We start from the raw sequence: 19,552 nt of genomic DNA on the forward strand, positions 1-19,552 counted from the left end.
TATCGAGTGATCGAGTGCTTGAAGTGCTCAAAGTGGTCGGTTTGAGTGACATTCAGCTTTAGATAAACTTTGCATCATTGTATCTATCCCATTACGGCGTCTGTGAGAGCATCGCCAGCGCCATTGAGGCCGTCTCCATTTTGAAGTAGTCCATTTTCTACCTCTACTACTTCTATGAGTTGGCAAACAAACTGAAAGGGTGCACACTGCCACCTAGTGTGTGTTGTTTGAACACGTTTAAAGCCAAGGTTGGCGATTTACTGCCAACTGCAGTTATGGAATGTTTCATCACAAGTATACTTCATTGGCTGATCCTTCCTGGTCATCTAAATGGAATTGACTACTTCAAAATGGGGACAGTCCTCAATGGCACTGCCTATGCTAAAACGGGCTTTTGGGCACTAGAGTCCTCAATCTATCTCTATAGGTGAGACATGCTTTCATAACAAGGGCGGGAGTCATTGAGACCCAATGAAGGGCAGCCAAAGCTTACCGGTCTGTGAGTGGGGTGATGACCAGGCGTCCTGAGTTGCCCAGGTACTCATATCCATAGAGGAACTCTGCGTTCACCGCCCGGATATACAGGTCATTTCGAGCCCAGTAATACCTAGAAACAAATATTAATTAAGGGGAATCTGGAATGTTCACAGAATATTGCATGTCATCTGCACACAATGGTTCAACCCAAATTGTTAGCTCTCTAAGGCAGAAGTACATCATATGAGCAGCAGGTATATTTTGTTGGGCAGGTCAAACCTGAGCTGGCTGATCCACTCAAAGTCATTGATGCTGGAGACGCCCTCCTCTACCAGCTTGGCTGCCACGTCCTTTGCATGGACCTCTATGACGATGAGGGCAGACAGAACGGCTCTCTGCATCTTAGACAGGCGGCCCCTCACCAGCTGCACCAGGTCTCCCAGCTACACCATAACAAAGGGGAGGACACTGTCAGTCACATATTCTCTTTCACATTCTTCACAATGATATCATAGCCCATTGAAGCAATACTGATGGTCCCAGTTGGTTCAGTAGGTAGATCATGGCGCTTGCAACACCAGGGTTGTGAGTTTGATTCCCACAGAGAAAAAAGACTCTCTGGATAAGAGCATCTACTAAATTACTAAAATGTCAAATGTTTTCCATGCACATCTGAACTTCAGCTACAAGTTAGACAGGTTGGTTGTTTAGCAACAACTGACTTGTGCGCAACTATGGGCCAAATAGACGAGGTTAGCTTAGATTGACAACATGTAAGCTATATTTCCTCTCCAATGTTTATTGAAAACATAAATAAATTTGCACAATTTACACTTGTTGTCTCTCAAATACATTGTTACAGTTGTTGGTTAGCTAGCTAGCACACTTTAGCAATAGTACTGACATGAAATCAGACAAAACACTTAAAAACAAGACACTTACGATTCCCACGTGGCAGTTTCTTGTCATTCTTGCTAGCAATCTGGCCATCCAAAATCACAAAAATACACATGGTTTTCGTAACGTTGTCAACTAACCCATCTATAGCCAGGGTCTAACCAAGCTTTGGGAAAACTTAGGATACACACCTGTGTTTGTAGCTGGGGATAGAGTCGGTCAGTCAAGTCTCCCTGCTCCAGTGCATTTGACACCTCAGTGGTCCAGAAGGTCTGGCAGCCAGCGATCACCACCTGCCCAGGCCATGACAACACCCACTCTGTACGTGGTTGCTAAGGGGAAGGGACAGGAGGGCACACACACATCACAGTTGTCAGTGCGTTTCACAAAGCTTGGGCACTATTTGGAAAATCCAAAAACCTTAGCCCAGTGTAACAGATGACAATACAGTAAGACAAAATCATGTTTGAACTGTGTAATTTTCTGTCAACCGGTTGATATATTTGCAGTGCTGTGTATTCATGGTTGCCAAGGGAAGTCAGGCTTCCCCCGAAAATGGACCAAGAAAAAAAACAATCATATCCATGGATATATACAAAGAAATGTCAATTGAAAAACGGTAAAACAAAACGAAGTGCAGCTAGTTTGCAGTCTTTCCAGCCTTAGTTTGAAGTGATTGTGTTGTTAGATAGCTTCTCTGAACAACAGTGACCTGACGAGTGAGCACATTTTCTATGCCAGGCGAAATCTCGCCTCATTAGCTCAGTGTTCTGGCTGTAACATTATCCAAATAAATGTCACTAGAAAATAGCTTAAACAAATGCAAATACTTTGCTTTTATTCTGTCTGCACTTTAAGTTAGCCAAAGTTGGCTAGATAGCAAGCAAGGGATAAGAACGTTGCTAGCCAGTATGGCAATGGAACATTTAGAAGGTATGACTGGGTCGCGTCCATAGATACAGAACAAAAAGACTGAAAGACTGGGTCACGTCTAAGGCAACAGAACTAATACAATGAACGACCAGAAAGCCTGGGTAGCAACCCTAGAAAGCCTAACAACACAAATGCCGATATATCCTCCAAACATCGCCTTTTTGGCCATTATCACTTAACCCCTCTTGGTGCACCGATCCCTTTAGTGGGATAATTTGTCAACATCCACTGAATTGCAGAGCGCCAAATTCAAATTAAATTACTAAAAATATTTAATTTTCATGAAAACACAAGTGCAATATACCAAAACACAGCGTAGCTTGATGTTAATCCACCTGGCGTGTCAGATAAAACATTTTTTTTTAAAAGCTTGACAGTGAAAGCAAACCAAGCGTTTATGTGAGCAAAGCTCTCTCAGCAGACAAAACATTACAAACTGCTAGCAGCAAAGTAGGCCCCACGAAAGTCAGAAAAGCAATACAATTAATCGCTTACCTTTGATGACCTTCGGATGTTTGCACTCACGAGACTCCCAGTTACACAATAAATGTTTGTTTTGTTCGATAAAGATTATTTTTATATCCAAAAATCTCAATTTCTTCGGTGCGTTTTGTTGAGTAATCCACAGGCTCGTGCAGGACACGACGGGCAGACACAAATTCCAAATAGTATCCGTAAAGTTCGTAGAAACATGTCAAACTTTTTTTATAATCAATCCGTAAGTTGTTTTTACAATAAATAATCGATAATATTTCAACCGGATGGTAGCTTTTTCAATAGGAGAGAGAGAAAAGGTCTGCTCCAGCTGCTCGCGCATGCAAAACTCTGGGGACACACAGCTATCCACTGACGTGATGTGATCATTCTCGCTAATTTTTCAGAATAAAGCCTGAAACTATGTCTAAAGACTGTTCACACTATGTGGAAGCCATAGAAAAAGGAATCTGGTTGATATCCCTTTAAATGGAGGGTAGGCATTCAATTGAACAGAGAGGTTTCAAAATAACAGCACTTCCTGGTTGGATTTTCCTCAGGTTTCCGCCTGCAATATCAGTTCTGTTATACTCACAGACAATATTTTGACAGTTTTAGAAACTTTAGGGTGTTTTCTATCCTAATCTGCCAATTATATGCATATTCTAGCTTCTGGGCCTGAGAAATAGGCCGTTTCATTTGGGCACGTTTTTCATCCAAATATCAAAATACTGCCCACTATTCTCAAGAGGTTAAGTATCTGATGCTGTCTGGCCTAAACATGTATGATATCATTGCCACCTACAGCATTGAATTCGATAGCAAGTGAAGCCAACAATCATTTGGTCTCCCTTGATAAAAACATTCTAAAATAATAGCCAATCAGCGTTGAGCTAAACTCAGTGAGCTCAACTGTGGTTGGCCCTGGCGAACCAAAAAAAAAAGTGTCAAGGGAAGTCAGTTCGGAATTATCTTCACACCAATCACATCACATCAAAAGCATAAGGTAATTGACAGAAAAAAACTTGAATTGTTGCATCTCACTGTGTCGTTGTCTTCCGATGGCTGGCTAGCTAGCTAGTTAAAATCGCCCCTTTCCTAAATTAGCCATGGATGGAGATAAGGATTTGGACTTTTACTTCATTCTCCATACTGGCCAATGATTACAACGGTGAATCTGATCCAACTATAAATTCATACCTTGTGCCCCTGGCCTGAGAGGATGGGAGTTCAATATGTAGCTAGATGTAGAAGACTAATATTAACTAGCTGGCTCATTGTTGCCCATTAAAGGAAGTTAGGTTAGCAAGCATTTTTGCCAGGTAGCCTTGGACAACAAAAATTTAAAGCATTTACTGTATGACAGTCATAGACCATTTGGGCAACATGAAAGACAGGAGAATGGCATTGGCATTTCTCTACAAGTACGGCGAGTCTACATGTTTTTCTACTTGCACACACACACACGCACAGAAATCAGTAACATGGACAGCCACACATATTTAGCTTACATTGATTGGTCTAAATTGTTTTTGGTATCTTTAAGTTGTCACTGTATTAGAACAAGCATAGGTGATTTGATGATATTGAAATGTTGAAGTTGAAATGGTGCTTGAATAGAGGAGGCATCTCCTGTTTTCTTTGTGACTTGCGGTAACTCTGTGGTTCTAAATCAGTAGTTGTTTACAAGTTCGAAAATGTACAAAACTTGCTTGCCCATGCTGTAGGTCATGTAACTGTTACATTCAAATATCCTTTGTGGACTTCACCAGACAGATGTTGCTCTCCGGTTTTGTGATGAAACAACCATGTGGTTGAATTTATTCTGCCACTGTGTGACTGTTGTCTTCTTATTGTCTGGGCCTTAGGCCTATATATCACGGTGGCATATGAACTAACAGGTTATAGAGCAAACAACCCAATTATCACAACATAAAGATTGCAATATGGCTTTTTTCCCCCTGGCTTGGCTTCCCCAAAAATTTGACCCATGCACTACTACTGTAGATTTGGTAAGGGGCTGACCTGTGGATAGACCTTCAGCGAGCGTTCAATGTTGTCCCTCAGACAGGCCTTCATAGACTTCTCCACCTCTCTCAGCCAGTCCTCCACATTCCCAGAGGGCCACACTGGCAGGCAGAGCTTGACCTCCTCCCCCTCCCCAGAGTACATATGAGTGATCTGCAGGTCTGACTGGAACTTAAGCTGTGGGACACAGAGAAGGAGAAGAGATAGAAAGAGTTAAAACTTGAGAAAAGGAATATATGAAAAGGGGCGCAGGGGGATAGAGAGAGACAGACTAACCCGTGCAATGTTCTCAAAGCATTTGCGTAGATGAGGCTGTACTGCTGTGGGATCCTTGGTCTGGGAGAGAATCTCCAGGAGCTCGTCGTCAGACAGGAAATAGAACCTGCAAAGGCAAAAGTTCTCTATGTTGCCATTTCTGAGAAAGATCAATTCAAAGTTGTTTCTAATGGTATTAATCAACAACTATCGAATTCATCTGTAATACTGAATCTAAATAAACAGTCACATTGGTTAGAGCTGAAACACAGTCAATAGTGACAGCATACCTGGGGAAGGAGCCACGCTTGGTCTCTAGGTAGTCGCTCAGACCCTTCTGCACCAGCTCCAACAGTTTATTACAATCCCTCAGACTGTCCAACAGACGGGGGTCCGGGCACAGGTCAATCACCTAGACACACACATGCATGTATGCACACACACAATACACATTTAGTTTACACTCAGTATCAACACTAAACCTTATTGAAGTCAATCTAAGCATAATGTGGGTTGTTGTTGTATTGTGTTGTGATTACAGTATCTCACCTGTTTGTTGTCATAGGCGCTCTTCATCACTTTCCTCCAGGTGCGCTCCATGGTCTGGTACCTCTTTCCCTCTACAGGCAACTGGCGGTTGATGTCGTCAGAGCTGAAGATAGGCTCCAGGTAAAGCCAAGAGCGCTGGCAGGTCAGCCACTCTTCCAGCACATCCTGCAAGCACCAGCAGAGGGCAGTCACACAACATTAATGAGGCTTTGAAACATCTCATGAAGAATGGCCAACATCTACTACAGGGATTTTAAAATGGTGAGAATGGGCCAATCAGCCTTTTAAGGCTCTCCATTCACCTAGTTGGACACTTTCAATGTTACTTTAGCCTCCTTCTCCTTCCAATGACACCCAGTCAGACTTATGTATCTTTCTGCTGTACCTGAGTCATCCTGAGCTTGCTCTCCCACGTGCTGATGCGTTCCTCAAAGGGTTTCTTGTAGGGGGAGAAAGACATGCTCTGGGTCATGACGATGTGGTCATCCAGCAGCTGTGACGCCTCATCTGGACTCTTCAGGATGTAAGTGCCCGTCTCCTTGTAGGGCAACACCTCGAAGGCCACCGTCGACCACTCATGCTCCATCTTATCCAGAGCCTGAATGGGGAGAGGGAGATAACTGTGTCCGTCAGCGCTATTGGCTGTAACAGATATTAGCCACTTTATTACTGCACACAGTTATCCAATACCTGTTCGATGGCGTACTCTTTCCCTGCCACCTCGGCCACCCGTGCTATCTCATCCACATGGTCCTGCAGGCCTAGCTCCAGGCAACGGGAGAAAGTGAGGTTGGCCTTGGGCTTGACATTCATGTGGATGCGGTCTGACAGCAGCTGCCAGTGTCTGCCCCTCATCCCAGGATTCCTCAGGCCCTGGATCAGAGGGATGTAGGGACGGAAGTCATCTATCTTCCCCCGGATGTCAGCAGCCACCTCCTGACATGCTGGTGTGTGTGTGTGTGTAGGTAAGTAGGGAGGGAGAGAGAGAAGGAAAGAGGTAGAGAGACAGATCTTTTTCCCCTTGCCACTCATTGATTCTTGCTTTTGGGAGGTTTAGGCCATGGTTGTGTTAAGCACTTTGTATACAAATTAGATTTGATTACTTGATAAAGCGTCACTCACCGGCAGTGGTGTAAAGTACTTAAGTAAAAATACTTTAAAGTACTACTTAAGTCATTTTTCGGGGTATCTGTACTTTACTTTACTATTTATGGCAACTTTTTTCTTTTACTTCACTACATTCCTAAAGAAAGTAATGTACTTTTTTTTTACTCCATACATTTTCCCTGACACCCAAAAGTGCTTGTTACATTTTGACAGGAAAATGGTCCAATTCACACACTTATCAAGAGATCCCCCCTGGTCATCCCTACTACCTCTGATCTGGCAGACTCACTAAACACAAATGCTTTGTTTATAAATTATTGCTGAGTGTTGGAGTGTGTCAATGTGTGTGTGTCAATAAAAAATAAAAAATGGTGCCGTCTGGTTTGCTTACTATAAGGAACTTGAAATGATTTATACTTATACTTTTGATACTTAAGTATATTTCAAACCAAATACTTTTAGACTTTTACTCAAGTAGTATTTTACTAGGTGACTTTCACTTGATTCATTTACGATTAAGGTATCTTTACTTTTACTCAAGTATGACAAATGAGTACTTTATCTACCACTGCTCACCGGGGATGTCCTTGAACATTTTGACACACTTGTGCATAGTCTTGAAGGCGTCTGTGACGTTGCGCTCCAGCTGCTCGGGGTCAATGATGGAAAGGGGGTCATTGTGCCAGCTCTCGTGCCACCGCAGCCAGTCTGACGTGGTGGTCCACAGGTCTCTGAACGGCTGGAAGTCCCTGATCAGCTTCTGCAGACGGTCGTACTGCAACACAGACACAGCAGCCAGTCAGTACAAGTCAGTCTTTGTTTTTACATGTTGGTTGATTGCTCAACAACAGCATAGTCTACATCAACTCAAGTAGAAGCCATTGGGGAGGCAGATCGAGTCAATAACGCCACACTCACGTTGGTGATAGGGATGCCAAACAGACGGTCCCGGTTGTTGTATGTCTGGGCCATGGTCTGGGACTCCTTCAGCTGCTTGCCCACACGTCGTACCTCGTTGGCCACCTCGTGGGCTCGGCTGATGTCCGTGTACCCAGAAAAGCCAGCCACCACCATCTGCACCAACATATGCAGAGGCAGGCAACAGAAAAGGGTAATTTTTTTCAAAGGCTGGGGATTTGAAAGCATGGCTCACCTGTAGAGAGTCCAGGCGCTCCTGGAAGTTGTTCTGGTCAGCCTGCTGGATCTTGTTGAAGCGTTCTTCATCCTCAACATGCTGGGACGATACCATCTCCATCTGGGTCACAATCTTATGTGGCCACCCAATGGCTGTCCACCTGCACAGCAAAAGGGACAGACACTCGCACTCTCACTTTCAGCATTCACGCAAACCTATTATTTACTTCCTACACTCCTAGTTTGACCTCTCGTTCTCTCGGGGAGACAGGGTAGCGTAGTGGTTAGAGCGTTGGACTAGTAACCGGAAGGTTGCAAGTTCAAACCACCGACCTGACAAGGTACAAATCTGTCGTTCTGCCCCTGAACAGGCAGTTAACCCACTGTTCCTAGGCCATTGAAAATAAGAATTTGTTCTTAACGGACTTGCCGAGTTAAATAAAGGTAAAATAAATACAACTTTAAAAACTCCAATACAAAATCAGTACGTCAATCTTTCAAAGTGTTGTAACAGCCAGCCTTACTTTCCATTGAAGTCCTCATTTGACAGGGTGTAGAAGAACTCATCGATCAACTCGTAGTCTGACATGGCTTTGGATAGGAGCTCCTGAGGAAAGTGACACACAAAATGAGAACTCTCTCATCAACAGGATGATCTTTACAGTACCAAAATGTATGTATTCTATTCTCTGCAAGTCTGTATCATTTATTCTCTGTACCTCATGGGCCTTGAGCTGATCTGAGATCTGCTTCATCCATTCACGTTGGTCGGTCAGCTCCTCAATGCTGTTTGGCTTCTCATGCAGCTTCCTGCTGACAGCCTTACACTCTTCACATGCCTGGAAACAAACAAAACACACCGTACAGAATGGTATGAACACTAACAAACATATCTGCACTTAACGTCACATGCAATGCCTACTAAACAACGTTGACACAACATGTACATCCTCAAGTATGATATTCCTGTACTTTGCTACACAAATCTATTGAAAAGTCTTGAGACTTACGTCCTCCACTTGCTTGCGGAGCTTGAGGGCAAGCCGGTCGAGCACAGCGTTAGCCAGGGCTCTGCGTTTCTTGGACAGGCTCTGGCGGACACTCTCCACGCTGACGGTAAAAGGGCCGATGACGATGGAGGATGGGAACGAGTGGTCTAGACGCTCCTTCTCCTTTAGGTGCTGTACCACCTCCCTCTTCACCTCCTGGGGAGTCTGCTCCTCCTGGCTGTGGGCCCTGGGACACATGCACACAAAGACTTAGTTACAGACATAGTCACAGACACAAGTGCTACAACTACAAGTTCTACTGAGACAGGTCTTACTTAAGGAAGGTCTCTATGTCTGAGTTGTGCAGCTCTAGGTATATCTCATACTCGCGGGCGTAGGCCCGGAGTGGGATGGCAGCCTGACGCAGGGCGGCACGGACCCTCTCCCTCAGCTCTGCCACCGCAGGCTCCCACAGACCCACTGACTCCAACAGAGGAGTGCCACTGATGAACATCTTCTGCATCACAAACTGAGAGACACAGAAAGCCATCATCATATACGGCAGAAGTGTGAAACAAATAAATTCTTACTTCATTACTGTAATTTAAATAAATTGTCAAAATGATGGAATGCATGGTGTCTTGTCTTGCCTTATCCAGCTGAGGCACATTGTGGGTGGAAAGGATCCCCTTATCAAACAGGGTAATGATGGAAGTCTCAAAATTTTCCAGAGGAGTGCTGTAGTGGACCCCAGTCACATCCAGAACCAGATCTATCAAGAACAGTGGGTTCTTCTTCGGCCTGTGGAGATACATAGGAGTGCATAACTAAAATGCTGATCACACCGCTCGCAATGTGTGCGCAAGCGTTGCAAAATAAATGTACACATACATGTTGTTCAATCATTTAATCTAAACTGCTTGCTCTCGTCAACGAGTGTCTGCGTACCCAGGCGGTAAAATAGAACTTGGCTAAATGTCCATGAATGTTTCATGTGTTTTTATTTTATTTTATTTTTATTTCACCTTTATTTAACCAGGTAGGCAAGTTGAGAACAAGTTCTCATTTACAATGGCCAGGATAAAACAAAGCAGTTCGACACATACAACGACACAGAGTTACACATGGAGTAAAACAAACATACAGTCAATAATACAGTATAAACAAGTCTATATACGATGTGAGCAAATGAGGTGAGATAAGGGAGGTAAAGGCAAAAAAAGACCATGTTGGCAAAGTAAATACAATATAGCAAGTAAAACACTGGAATGGTAGATTTGCAATGGAAGAATGTGCAAAGTAGAAATAAAAATAATGGGGTGCAAAGGAGCAAAATAAATAAATAAATTAAATACAGTAGGGAAAGAGGCAGTTGTTTGGGCTAAAATATAGGTGGGCTATGTACAGGTGCAGTAATCTGTGAGCTGCTCTGACAGCTGGTGCTTAAAGCTAGTGAGGGAGATAAGTGTTTCCAGTTTCAGAGATTTTTGTAGTTCGTTCCAGTCATTGGCAGCAGAGAACTGGAAGGAGAGGCGGCCAAAGAAAGAATTGGTTTTGGGGGTGACTAGAGAGATATACCTGCTGGAGCGTGTGCTACAGGTGGGAGATGCTATGGTGACCAGCGAGCTGAGATAAGGGGGGATTTTACCTAGCAGGGTTTTGTAGATGACATGGAGCCAGTGGGTTTGGCGACGAGTATGAAGCGAGGGCCAGCCAACGAGAGCGTACAGGTCGCAATGGTGGGTAGTATATGGGGCTTTGGTGACAAAACGGATTGCACTGTGATAGACTTTCAACCTGTCCCCAAATTAATATAATAATAAATATCAGAGTTCGTTTTGATATTTCAACCTGCGTATCTGGAGCGCGTTTGTTGTGGATGCCCATAGCCATAATAGCTGCCATGTGAACCAAACAAACAGACTTTCTAGTTTAGCTAACCAAACCATCAGTCCTAGCCTGCTACTATGGAAATCAAAGTCAACAATGACAAAGTTTTCAATTTGAATATTAGTTTCAAAAGCAGCTCAAACAAAACAAGTAAGAATGAACTATAGCCATTGAATTCTACCGTGCTGATATAACGTGCGTTATAGTCAAATAACGCACACTCTAGAATGCCCTTCAAGCCAATCAGAAACAAGTATTCAATGCTATGGTAAAATTTACCAATAAGGCACGAGGGGTGTGGTATATGGCCAAAATACCACGGCTAAGAGTTGTTCTTAGTCACGACGCATCGTGGAGTGCCTGGACACAGCACTTAGCCATAGTATATTGGCCATATTCCACAAACCCCCAAGGTGCCTTATTGCTATTATAAACTGGTTACCAACGTAATTAGAGCAGTAAAAATAAATGTTTTGTCATACCCGTGGTATACGGTATGATATACCACGGCTGTCAGCCAATCTACATTCAGTGCTCAAACCACCCAGGTAACAATTTAAAATAATCTTATTTCATATATTTTACCAAAGCCCAAGTTAATTACAGACACCTGTGATAATCTGTAGTACCCAGAGGTGAAAGAAATGCACACCTATTTATGTGAGGTGCTGGCTAGCAGAGTGGAACACACCTGTGTCTGTCTTTTGACACTATACAGTGGGGCAAAAAAGTATTTAGTCAGTCACCAATTGTGCAAGTTCTCCCAATTAAATAGATGAGAGAGGCCTGCAATTTTCATCATAGGTACACTTCAACTATGACAGACAAAATGAAAAAAAAAAATCCAGAAAATCACACTGTAGGATTTTTAATGAATTTGTTTGCAAATTATGGTGGAAAATAAGTATTTGGTCACCTACAAACAAGCAAGATTTCTGGCTCTCACAGACCTGTAACTTCTTCTTTAAGAGGCTCCTCTGTCCTCCACTCGTTACCTGTATTAATGGCACCTGTTTGAACTTGTTATCAGTATAAAAGACACCTGTCCACAACCTCAAACAGCCACACTCCAAACTCCACTATGGCCAAGACCAAAGAGCTGTCAAAGGACACCAGAAACAAAATTGTAGACCTGCACCAGGCTGGGAAGACTGAATCTGCAATAGGTAAGCAGCTTGGTTTGAAGAAATCAACTGGGGGAGCAATTATTAGGAAATGGAAGACATACAAGACCACTGATAATCTCCCTCGATCTGGGGCTCCACGCAAGATCTCACCCAGTGGGGTCAAAATGATCACAAGAACGGTGAGCAAAAATCCCAGAACCACACAGGGGGACCTAGTGAATGACCTGCAGAGAGCTGGGACCAAAGTAACAAAGCCTACCATCGGTAACACACTACGCCACCAGGGACTCAAATCCTGCAGTGCCAGACGTGTCCCCCTGCTTAAGCCAGTACATGTCCAGGCCCGTCTGAAGTTTGCTAGAGAGCATTTGGATGATCCAGAAGATTGGGAGAATGTCATATGGTCAGATGAAACCAAAATATAACTTTTTGGTAAAAACTCAACTCGTCATGTTTGGAGGACAAAGAATGCTGAGTTGCATCCAAAGAACACCATACCTACTGTGAAGCATGGGGGTGGAAACATCATGCTTTGGGGCTGTTTTTCTGCAAAGGGACCAGGACGACTGATCCGTGTAAAGGAAAGAATGAATGGGGCCATGTATCGTGATATTTTGAGTGAAAACCTCCTTCCATCAGCAAGGGCATTGAAGATGAAACGTGGCTGGGTCTTTCAGAATGAGAATGATCCCAAACACACCGCCCGGGCAACGAAGGAGTGGCTTCGTAAGAAGCATTTCAAGGTCCTGGAGTGGCCGAGCCAGTCTCCAGATCTCAACCCCATAGAAAATCTTTGGAGGGAGTTGAAAGTCCGTGTTGTCCAGCAACAGCCCCAAAACATCACTGCTCTAGAGGAGATCTGCATGGAGGAATGGGTCAAAATACCAGCAACAGTGTGTGAAAACCTTGTGAAGACTTAAGGAAAACATTTTACCTCTGTCATTGCCAACAAAGGGTATATAACAAAGTATTGAGATAAACTTTTGTTATTGACCAAATACTTATTTTCCACCATAATTTGCAAATAAATTAATTAAAAATCCCTACAATGTGATTTTCTGGATTTTTTTCTCATTTTGTACCTATGATGAAAATTACAGGCCTCTCTCATATTTTTAAGTGGGAGAACTTGCACAATTGGTGGCTGACTAAATACTTTTTTGCCCCACTGTATAAACGAGTCACCCAACAATGTTTGTCATTATACCCTGATGAAGACAGCTTGTCTGTGAAAACGTTGGACACAAAATATTTTTGCATCTGATCTCCTAGAGTGTGTGGCTCTCCTTTATTTTTAAATCTGAAGTAGCCAAAAAGGCCACAAGATACCATGTGATAAAAACAAAACTCACATGGTGTCTCCCGCAGAAAATACTGAGGTAGCCATTTTTCACTTCTTATGAGAAACCAACTGCCTCGACGGATATATTATTTAATATATTTGTTAAAAACACCTTGAGGATGGATCCTAAACAACGTTTGCAGTGTTTCGAGGCGATATTATGTAGCTAATTTTGAAAAAAGTTTGGCGTTATAGTTGTAGCATTTTTTGGTCAATTTCTCAGCCAAGCATGGTGAAGAAACGGGAGCTTTTTCGCCTACAAAAATAATATTTTGGAAAAAAGGAACATTTGCTATCTAACTGGGAGTCTCCTGAGTGAAAGCATCCGAAGTTCTTCAAAGGTAAATGATTTAATTTGATTGCTTTTCTTATTTTCGTGAAAATGTTGCCTGCTGCCAGCAGAGCCTAGCATAGCATTATGCCATGATAAACTTACACAAATGCTTGTCTAGCGTTGGCTGTAACGCATATTTTGAAAATCTGAGACGACAGTGTTGTTAACAAAAGGCTAAGCTTGTGTTTGAATATATTTATTTAATTTTATTTGCGATTTTCATGAATAGGAAAAGTTTCTAGGGGTATTTATGTCCGTTGTGTTATGCTAATGCGTTTGAGGCTATGATTACGCTCCTGGATATGGGTTTGCTCGTCGCAACTGGTTTGCAGCTGGTGGCCACACCAGATACTGACTGTTACTTTTGACCCCCCTTTGTTTAGGGACACATTATTCCATTTCTGTTAGTCACATGTCTGTGGAACTTGTTCAGTTTATGTCTCAGTTGATGAATCATGTTATGTTCATACAAATATTTACACATGTTAAGTTTGCTGAAAATAAACGCAGTTGACAGTGAAAGGACGTTTCTTTTTTTGCTGAGTATATTAAAAAATTTGAAAGTTACCCGAATCTGGTAGTTTACTTGTAAACTTCTAAAGTTACCAGTAATATCCCCTCACTTCGCAACCCGATGAGGGAGACAAAGAAAAAGAATAGAGAGTAGTTAGAAAGAGAGAGCAATAGAGACAGAGTGGTGATGTGATCTCACTTGTAGGGGCTGTTGATGAGGTTAGAGCCCCAGATCAGGTCCTGTGGGCAGTGGAGAACACTGTGGCAGGCATCCAGCAGCAGCTGAGCCAGGCTGACCAGGGAGTCCTGCACCAGGAAGCGCAGTGAGTCCTGCAGGCTGTAGCGAACCAGGGCCATGAGGCTGCACAGCTTGGACATCCTGTATACCTCCCAGCGGGACTCAGTCAGACTAAACCAGCCAGGGCCCACATCTCTCAGGCTGGTATGGATGCCCTTGCACAGGGTGGTCACCCATGAGTCCCGCAGGAACAGCTGCACCTAAGGGGCCACGAGGGACCAGGGATGGGTTAGCTTTTGCTGCTAGTAACTGTCTTGAATTTCACAACATTTAGAATTCTTCAAAGATATTCTTCAGAGAGCAGGACTGATGCCAGCAGAGCATAATAATGTTTCTAGGGCTGTGTGTTACAATACCTGTGCATGTGTCTGAGACTGGGTGAGCTCAAACTCCTCTAGACGCAACGACTTGGTGAAGGTGATATGGAACAGACTCATAGCAGCCACCCTGTTGCACTCGCCCCGCACATTGGACAAGGCAGAGATCACCTCCGGCTTGGTGAGCAGGGAGTTGAAGGCAAACGCAGCACGGTTCTTCTCAAAGGGGTATGTAGGGACAGACACAAAGCCTGTGGACATGTCAGGTGTACAATGTTTAAGAGATGTAATTACAGGTGTCATCGACTGCTCATCTCGTAAACCCATTTCTATCAGGGTTCACAAAGAGACCCTGGCCCCCTGAACCCAAACTTATGTCTTACTAGTAGAGGGATGGGCTTTTTTTTAACCCCTTTTCCTCCCCAATTTCGCTTCTTAACACTTAACGTGGAAGCCAGCTGCACCAATGTGTTGGAGGAAACACCGTTCAACTGACGACCGAGGTCAGTCAACAGGCACCCGGCCCATCACAAGTAGTTGCTAGAACGCGATGAGCCAAGTAAAGCCTCCCCTGGCCAAACCCTCCCCTAACCATGACGATGCTGGACCAATTGTGCGCCGCCCAATGGGACCCCTGTTCACGGCCGGTTCTGACACAGCCTGGGATCGAATCGGGGTCTGTAGTGATGCCTCAAGCAGTGCGATGCAGTGCCTTAGACCGCTGTGCCACTCGGGAGGCCGGGGATGGTCATTTTAAATGTTTCACTATTCCAAAAATATCATGATTTCTTTTCAGATCCCCCCCCCTGCCTGCAGTTCTCCGGTAGTTATTGGAAACAGTGGGTTGAGCCAGTGGGTTGAGCCACCCAAAAGGTACCGATTGGATGATTCCATCCGTAACATTTGTGAGCTTACGGAACGTTCTTAACACCGTTACATCAGAGCTGCAGGTCGCCTAGCAGTTAAGAGCATTAGCCAACTAGGTGAAAAATCTGCTAAATGACTAAAATGTTAAATGTACATCAGGTCTTGTGGAATCTCCTGTGTGCCCATGTAATTGCTATTTGAAGAGAAGAAAATAGCATATCGTTGTCAGGGCTGACTGGAGTGCTAAATGCGCTAGCTCATGGCACCGTCATAAAAACTACATTCAAAAGTTTGTTGTTTAATTAAATAAAGGAAATTCAAATGTCATGGTATATCCCTGTATGTATCAATGTCACAAAAATAATTGAATTTAGACAAAGCTTTTTCATTGTTATAATCCCACATGAAAAAATACCATAGTATTCTCTAATGTTTTTGGACTTTACTGTGGTATTCACTGCAGTATTGCAGACATGGCTTTAGTATACTGTAGTATTTACCATTTACTATTGTATAAATACTGGGGGAAAAAAACTGTAGTATATACTATAGTAATTACTTTAGTGTTTTTGCGGACTGTAGTATACTGTAGTATTTACTGTAGTGTTTTTGCGGACTGTAGTATACTGTAGTATTTACTGTAGTGTTTTTGCGGACTGTAGTATACTGTAGTATTTACTGTAGTGTTTTTGCAGACCTTACTGTAGTATTTACTATAGTGGTTTTGTTTTATTATCTTTGACATAGCAGTGGGGGCTTCCTTGAGGAAACATATTGGACAAAATACTCAAAGAGCACATTTTCCATAACCTATACGTAAGTAGGACTGAGGTGTGAATGGATAGTTCAGATCTTCTGCTCGCATCTATAACCTGTAGGGAACACAATATATGGTCTATACTTGTCATGTAGGTTTCTCACTTATGGGTGGCACAAATTGGGATATGGGAGAGGAGAATGGGAATGGGCAGGGTATATACAAATTAAATACTGTAGTGCATGCTTTAGTAATTACTGTAGTGTTTTTGCGGACTGTAGTATACTGTACTATTTACTATAGTATTCAAGTATATTACAAAACGATATATCGTAAATACTACACGATCGAGGGATACAACAGTGTGTAGAATATACTATATACTAGTTTACTACATCATTATATAGTAAGTACTGTACTATTCTGTAGTATAACACTCACACAAGTAATCGAACGCTAACCTCCACTCCGTTTGGATATTCGAATAAACATGCCCTTCCTCCAGTGAACTCACCATTCTGGGGCACACGTTCTGGCTCTCTCTGGGGCAGGGTGATGTGGGAGAAATCCTCAGGGTTGGTGAGCACTACCCTGTCAAAGCTGATCCGGTTCATGGTGCGGTCATACTCCAGATTGATCTCCTTCTCCAGACGTACAATACACTCCTGCAGCCTGCCACCACAACACAACATTACACAGGGTAATGCTCCATTTACTGTACGGTATTATGCACAATTCAGTCTCCTGACATTCATATCCTGCTCTTATTCAATAAACACAGCCTGATGGTCAGTCTGCTTTAGAAAAAAGAGCCTTTCATTCATGGTAGAGACTGTTTAGCTAACTGTAAAATATGAGTATTAGATTAGAAAATGAGGGATGTCTCTCACAGTTTGAGTCGAAGGCCAGGTGTAGAGAGGGCATGCTCTTTGACACGGGCAAGACTTTGTGCATTGAGAGGTGAGGTGCCACTCCACACTGGCATACAGTCTACAGACAGGTGGTAGAGCAGCAGGGCCTCTGTGTTCTCTCTGCAGCGCTGGGCAAACTGCACCCGCTGGGAAAACAGACGAGGGTCCTCTGCACTGAACAGCAGCCTGATCCTGGAAATCCAGTACTGAGTGGCTGACAGCAGAAACACACCTACTAAAGTCAAGGAGATGGGACAGAGAATGAGACTTTGTGTATGCTGTATACAGGTCAAGAAAATACTGCATTGATACACTAGAAGTGGTAATAAACTATTACTTGTTCTCTGTCCTTCATTTAGGACTGGTTTTCCATTGGCATCCCTCACTCTGCCATTCTTGTCGGCCTTCTGGACCAGATAAAGCCCTTTCTCCTGGCTGTAGTCAAGAACCCCAACAAACTGCCAGCTGTACTCCAGGTTGGGGCTTTTGGGGTCCTCTACAGAACCATAGAAGACAAGAGAGAGGAAACTGTCTACCTATTTTCTGTTCTCATGATGAAGAATGATGATATGGTACACTGTTCACTACAACAGACAGAACCTGTAGGTTACAATCATTTCTATTTGGGACATCCCTATGTAAACAGCTAATTCAAATTAAGAGCTATTATCAAAGCACCAACCTGGTGGTATATTGTCAGTGGTGGGCAGCAGAGCTTTGGCAGGTATGGGTTTGTGATCAGTTGATCCGTTTTCATAGCCCAGGGCAAGCCAGTCTTGAGGAGTGCGACAGTCAAACTCCTCATTGTCAAACACCTAGGGGAGAAAACCAAGAAAGACGAGTGAGTCAAACAAGGACCACAATGTGATAGTGTTTTATTAATGAAAAATGTATGTTTTATCTATAAAGATGTTTGAGGAGCTCACCTCCAGAGGTAGGTAGTTTGAGACAGGTGGGAGTGGATTCTCTGGTGTGGTCACATGTTCTTCAATGCTATGGTGTCGAGGCATCAGGAGGTTGGAGTCTATGCCTTGCTCTGTCAGGAGCTGGGCAATATCCAGCTTCAGGTACTCCCGTCTGCGCCTGAGAAGAGACACAACACATGTCAGAGCATTCACTTCCCCATACTGTGTGTGTGTGTGTGTGTGTGTGTGTGTGTGTGTGTGTGTGTGTGTGTGTGTGTGTGTGTGTGTGTGTGTGTGTGTGTGTGTGTGTGTGTGTGTGTGTGTGTGTGTGTGTGTGTGTATTTAGCTGTGACCCTCACAGATGCACACACCTCTCTATCTCTATCTTGCGGGGGTGCTGTCCAGGCAGGCTGTGGTAGGGCAGCTGGACTTTGGCTGTGTAACCTCCAGTGGAGAAGTCAGTGTGCTGCTGGTGCTGGGTGGTAGGTCCATGCTTGTCCCTCTCAACCAGACTGTGCAGGTCAGATGGAGTCCGGAATGTGGTTACTGAGGAACAGAAGACATATGGGCCCAAATAAATCAATCGTTATTTACAGAATATACCAATACATATTTATACATACACAAATGTAAAGTAGCTGATGTATTTTAGTGTGATTTTTATCATCCAACATGCCCTGGGTAAAAGTTTCACCTTTAGGAGTATTGGACTCATAGCCCGCTTGACACAGTAAGCTCTGTTGGGTTTCTGGCCCATCTGTACAGGACTGATACATGAATAGACAGTTAGTGTAAGCTCATAACTTCATAAAATATTTCTTAGAGCAAACATATCACAGGGTAGTGTTTTTAGCTGCCCTCTGACTACAGTTGAATGTGTAGGCTAATTATTACCTGTAGGTGGGGTTTTGCTGCTGTAGTGATGAGCTCGGAGTAGTACCCTTTCTGCTCAATCACAGGGTACTTTCTGACAGGGGGAAGTTTGCTCCTGTGACTTTGCAGTGGGGGTAACTTGTGTTCTGCAGGTTTGCTAGGGGTGTGTGACACAAATACACCAACCCCATGGGGGTGGTTTTGGGGCACCTGCTTTGATTCCATCTTCAGACACACATCTGTAGATGTCTGCCTGAAGAAATAAGCGTTAGTAAGCATTCCAGCACGCGCTTCGTTGTAGCTACCAGTATTTATTATTTTCCATGCGCAACTCTTTCTTTTATCATGACAGACAGACCTGGACAATCGCAAATGACTAATTTGCTATTACATAACTAGCTAGAGAACTTAGACTTTATGCTAATTTAGGACAAAAGCACTTGAAATGAATGCATTTCATGGACTAGCATCTAAATTGACGTTAGCTGATGACCTTGCTGGCTGGCTGGCTAGCTAGCTAACGTTAGTGAGAAAACACAGAACGTAGGCTACATGATGGAGTAAATAATATCGTT

General features: G+C 43.5%; 1 protein-coding gene across 1 annotated transcript in view; it reads right to left on the bottom strand.

Annotated features, from left to right (window-relative positions):
• dnah1 (dynein, axonemal, heavy chain 1) overlaps nt 1–19,202 on the bottom strand; it is a 68,927-nt gene extending 49,725 nt beyond the window's left edge. Inside the window, exons 1-27 of the mRNA XM_064958294.1 lie at nt 19,021–19,202; nt 18,799–18,884; nt 18,476–18,650; nt 18,126–18,282; nt 17,882–18,014; nt 17,531–17,695; nt 17,179–17,431; nt 16,803–16,960; nt 14,704–14,915; nt 14,249–14,547; nt 9,494–9,644; nt 9,179–9,372; nt 8,865–9,090; nt 8,574–8,693; nt 8,379–8,461; nt 7,874–8,015; nt 7,639–7,794; nt 7,297–7,495; nt 6,304–6,557; nt 5,999–6,211; nt 5,614–5,778; nt 5,355–5,476; nt 5,086–5,191; nt 4,807–4,986; nt 1,566–1,706; nt 757–920; nt 494–607 (exon numbers count right to left, since the gene is read on the bottom strand). Coding sequence (XP_064814366.1) covers nt 494–607; nt 757–920; nt 1,566–1,706; nt 4,807–4,986; nt 5,086–5,191; nt 5,355–5,476; nt 5,614–5,778; nt 5,999–6,211; nt 6,304–6,557; nt 7,297–7,495; nt 7,639–7,794; nt 7,874–8,015; nt 8,379–8,461; nt 8,574–8,693; nt 8,865–9,090; nt 9,179–9,372; nt 9,494–9,644; nt 14,249–14,547; nt 14,704–14,915; nt 16,803–16,960; nt 17,179–17,431; nt 17,531–17,695; nt 17,882–18,014; nt 18,126–18,282; nt 18,476–18,650; nt 18,799–18,884; nt 19,021–19,202 — 4,550 coding nt within the window. The remainder of the gene's footprint in view (nt 1–493; nt 608–756; nt 921–1,565; nt 1,707–4,806; nt 4,987–5,085; nt 5,192–5,354; nt 5,477–5,613; nt 5,779–5,998; nt 6,212–6,303; nt 6,558–7,296; nt 7,496–7,638; nt 7,795–7,873; nt 8,016–8,378; nt 8,462–8,573; nt 8,694–8,864; nt 9,091–9,178; nt 9,373–9,493; nt 9,645–14,248; nt 14,548–14,703; nt 14,916–16,802; nt 16,961–17,178; nt 17,432–17,530; nt 17,696–17,881; nt 18,015–18,125; nt 18,283–18,475; nt 18,651–18,798; nt 18,885–19,020) is intronic.
• Between the last annotated feature and the right edge of the window lie 350 nt (nt 19,203–19,552).

Source organism: Oncorhynchus masou, chromosome 5 (assembly GCF_036934945.1).
Source record: "Oncorhynchus masou masou isolate Uvic2021 chromosome 5, UVic_Omas_1.1, whole genome shotgun sequence".
Lineage (NCBI taxonomy): Eukaryota > Metazoa > Chordata > Actinopteri > Salmoniformes > Salmonidae > Oncorhynchus > Oncorhynchus masou.